Source organism: Centruroides sculpturatus, unplaced genomic scaffold (assembly GCF_000671375.1).
Source record: "Centruroides sculpturatus isolate CEXI.00-Female unplaced genomic scaffold, Cexi_2.0 scaffold1061, whole genome shotgun sequence".
Taxonomy (NCBI): Eukaryota; Metazoa; Arthropoda; class Arachnida; order Scorpiones; family Buthidae; genus Centruroides; species Centruroides sculpturatus.
The window spans coordinates 227,326-231,680 of NW_019385354.1; the positions used below are offsets into that span (position 1 = coordinate 227,326).

The window sequence follows — 4,355 nt, forward strand, 5'->3', positions numbered from 1 at the left end:
GGGGCTTGCGATGGCCAGTTGAGTGCCTTATAGGACGTGGGCACTGGATGTGTCCCCAGCCGGCGCTGTAATAACCGTCGATGGTTATATAGTTAGCTTATATGTGCTGGAAGAGGAGATCGGACTGGAGGTCTGGATAGCGTAACTTGCAACGCATCTGCACGGTAAGCAGGAGTTGTGGGTTCGAGTCCCGCTCCGGGCCGATTTTTTCTCCGAGCGGTTCTAAATTATTTAAATTAATTAATTAATTTATAATTATTAATATTAATAAGAGATGGCGCCTAACAGTGCCAAATTGATTACGTAATTTATTTAATAATTAGCATAAAACTAGCCCGATAGATTTTCGGCAGTCTGTTGGTATGTAGTTTAAACATGCATTATTATATGGATAGGATAGATAGGGTGTGACCCATATCTATTTCTGAGATCAAAGAATGTTGCAATGAGAAGAAATAAAACTCATATTTAATCACTGAGCCTTCTACTGCCCCCTGAAAGCCTCCAGCATCCACAAGGGGACGTTATTGCCCACTTTGAGAGACACTGTTCTAGTTGATATGCGCTTACATTGCATTTCAGGCCTAATATGCCCCTCTTCAGTCAACTAAAATTATTAAGAACAAAAAACTTTTTAACATACAACACTTTAAAAGACCTCTACACTATTTAAAAAGGATGCAAACAAATCAATTGATCTACCAGTATACCAGGATATTACTGGTTCGGCTATCTGAACAAGATTTCACGAACATGCAATACACCCTTGACATAAGCACGTATCAACTAGAATAAAGGTGAAAGAAAGCCAAGTGATTGTTAAGTTGCACTACATTGTGTTGGATAAACAATAGAAATAGAACACGACATGGTTTCAAGTTGATAAAAAATATTTCTGATTTTTGTTAATTGATTGTTAATTTTCAAGTGATATTAGTTTGTTGTTACATTTACTCTCTTAGTTAACCAACTGCTGAAGTTGAGACCAGATTTAAGCCTTTTGTTGTTGTGGACACAGGTTGGAATGCTGCCTTTTATAACACTAACTTGAACTTTAATTACAGAATGTTATATGAAAATGTACTAAATTTAGTGCAGTTCTTAAAATATGAAAATGAAACATTTTGCTAAATGGTACAATTAACACAAATGATAGATTCTATTTTTATTTTAAATTGCATAGTGAATATTAGTGCATTTTTACATTATAAGTGGTCAAAGCTATCTAGTTGAAATAATAGATTTTTTAAATTATTATCTTTTCTTTCTTTACGTTGATTACCTAATAATTAATTACAAACATTGCATTATTTAGAATTGTTTATTTTTCTAAAATTCTTATACTGTGACTGCCAGTTTTGCAGTACTCAAAATCTGCAGCTTTAGGTAGGACCTACTGTACCTATTTACAAATCAGGCCTCAGTTTCATACAGAAAGATAAGTAAATAATAAAATATTGAGATTGGCATTAATAAGTACAAAAACACAAAAACAATGTAAGCAAATTTTACATACAATTGAAGTACAGTAGAACCTCGATTATCCGGACTAATTGGGGATGAAGGTAGTCCGGATAAGGAAAAATCCGGATAATCGAAACAAATACTTTGTCTTTTAATGATAATACAACACGTTTTCTTTTCGATGACATATCGGTAATATTAAAAATAAATACTGTATTTAAATCGTGATCAAATTTTCAAGAAACAAATGTTTTATTGAATTTGTACTACTACTGACCAGCGCTAACAGACTAGCTATTGTTTAAAAGGCCCTCTGGCGGCTCAAGAAGACGGATTTTATAAAATAAAAAGCAGTTTAAAACTGCATTTTTATGAATAAAAATTTGACAAACTATCGTTTTATGACGAGTAAAATTTTTTCATCGCGGTCTCGGCTTTTAAGTAATGCATTAACCTTCGAGGCGCGAGGCCCTTCGGACCGCCAGGCATAGGCGGTGGCCCACGTTGCCCATACCTTACGCCGCCCTTGGTTATAGAAATGATGTAATTTGAGTATAAAATTATTTATAAATACGTATGTCAAGTTATATTTTTATTATGACGCAAAATATATTTAAGAGTTTACGACCACTGTGCCGGGTGAGACGTTGTTGAAACAAAAAATGTTATGCATTCCATCACGTACATAAACAGTGTCGTAATTCGCCAGATGCAAATCAGCAAATTCGTAAAATTTTTGTTTATTTTGAACAATCCGGATAATCGAAAATCCGGATAATAGAGGTCCGGATAATCGAGGTTCTACTGTACTTTTGGTTTGAAATGTTATAACTTCTTCAAAAATGTTAGAAAATGAAATAGAACAAAATTTAAATTTAAAAGAGTATTATCCTTGTAAAGGTAAGAACAGATTTAAACAAATGAATATAAAAATTATGCAGAAGTAAAAGTAAAAAAAAATATCAAACAGATTTGGAAATAATTTGTAAAATATTTGCAGAAATTTTTTTAGCCCCATATGGGCTGAGTGAATTCAGTGCAAAAAAGTAGTTATAAATATGCAGAAGGATAGAATGGGAGTATTAAATGACCAAAGTTTCTGAATGAAAAAGAACTCTCAACAAAATATTTTGTTATAGACACTAAATGTGCTGCTCACTTACCATATAAATTAACTCCATAAAACAAAAGTTGGAGAAAAGTGACAAAGTAATATATGTTCTTTTTTAAAATTTCTTGTAAAATATAAATTCAAATAAACATTGTAGAATGTATTATTGTAGAGTGAGTTAAATGTAGCTTTTATCTAACAACATATAAATGTATAAGGTAGCATAGATATCCTATAATCTTTATTATTATGTTGGGTTTAGTGGGTTCTACTCGGTTTACACCGGTGGCTGTGTACTATGCAGGACCAAAGTCAAGGCATAGCAACCAAAACAAAACTAAAATTAAATAAGTGTGTTAGTGTCTGTATTCAGGAATTTCCTAACAATGTGGCACTAAAATTATTAAGAACAAAAAACTTTTTAACATACAACACTTTAAAAGACCTCTACACTATTTAAAAAGGATGCAAACAAATCAATTGATCTACCAGTATACCAGGATATTACTGGTTCGGCTATCTGAACAAGATTTCACGAACATGCAATACACCCTTGACATAAGCACGTATCAACTAGAATAAAGGTGAAAGAAAGCCAAGTGATTGTTAAGTTGCACTACATTGTGTTGGATAAACAATAGAAATAGAACACGACATGGTTTCAAGTTGATAAAAAATATTTCTGATTTTTGTTAATTGATTGTTAATTTTCAAGTGATATTAGTTTGTTGTTACATTTACTCTCTTAGTTAACCAACTGCTGAAGTTGAGACCAGATTTAAGCCTTTTGTTGTTGTGGACACAGGTTGGAATGCTGCCTTTTATAACACTAACTTGAACTTTAATTACAGAATGTTATATGAAAATGTACTAAATTTAGTGCAGTTCTTAAAATATGAAAATGAAACATTTTGCTAAATGGTACAATTAACACAAATGATAGATTCTATTTTTATTTTAAATTGCATAGTGAATATTAGTGCATTTTTACATTATAAGTGGTCAAAGCTATCTAGTTGAAATAATAGATTTTTTAAATTATTATCTTTTCTTTCTTTACGTTGATTACCTAATAATTAATTACAAACATNTGAGTGTAAGTTTAATGGTGTGTTATTTGTGTCTGCTAGAGTTACTGCTTTATGTAGCTGTGATGTATCTCATTTCTTGTAGAAAAACTCTTGCAGTGACTGTATTTGTTTGTAGTGAAGGTTTGTAGTGAATGTCAATCAGACCACGTCCGCCATCTTTATGTGGAAGGGTTAATCTTTCTGTGGCGGATTTAGGATGATGTTGTTTATGCTTAGTACATGTTGTTCTTGTTTTCCTTTGGAGTTGCTCCATATCTGTGTGAGTCCAATGTATAACTCCAAAAGAGTATGTGAGTACTGGGATGACATATGTGTTTATTGCTTTAACTGTGTGTTTTGCATTTAACTGTGTTCTAAGTATAACGTTTAACCTACTTTGGTATTCTTGAATTAATCTTTGCTTTATTTGTGTATGTTCTGTTAGTTTGGCCTGTTGGAATCCTAAATACTTGTAGAACTCGCCCTCTTCCATGGATTCAATAACGTCTCCATTTCCAAGTGCAAAATCTTCTTTCTTCAGGATTCCTTTTTCTATGTGAAGTGTTTTGCATTTGTCTAAGCCAAACTTCATTTGTATGTTCCTGGTGTATGAATGTGTGATTTGTAGGAGTTGATGAAGTTGTTTATGTGTAAATGCATAAAGATATATGTCGTCCATGTACATGAGATGTGACAGTGTAAACTGTGTT

General features: G+C 32.5%; 1 protein-coding gene across 1 annotated transcript in view; it reads left to right on the forward strand.

Moving 5' to 3' along the window:
* The window catches only part of LOC111638017, a 62,384-nt gene extending 59,502 nt beyond the window's left edge, over nt 1-2,882 (forward strand). The window contains exon 5 of the mRNA XM_023383638.1: nt 2,465-2,882. Within this exon, the coding sequence (XP_023239406.1) occupies nt 2,465-2,495 (31 nt within the window). The 3' untranslated portion in view covers nt 2,496-2,882. The remainder of the gene's footprint in view (nt 1-2,464) is intronic.
* The last annotated feature ends 1,473 nt before the right edge of the window (nt 2,883-4,355 follow it).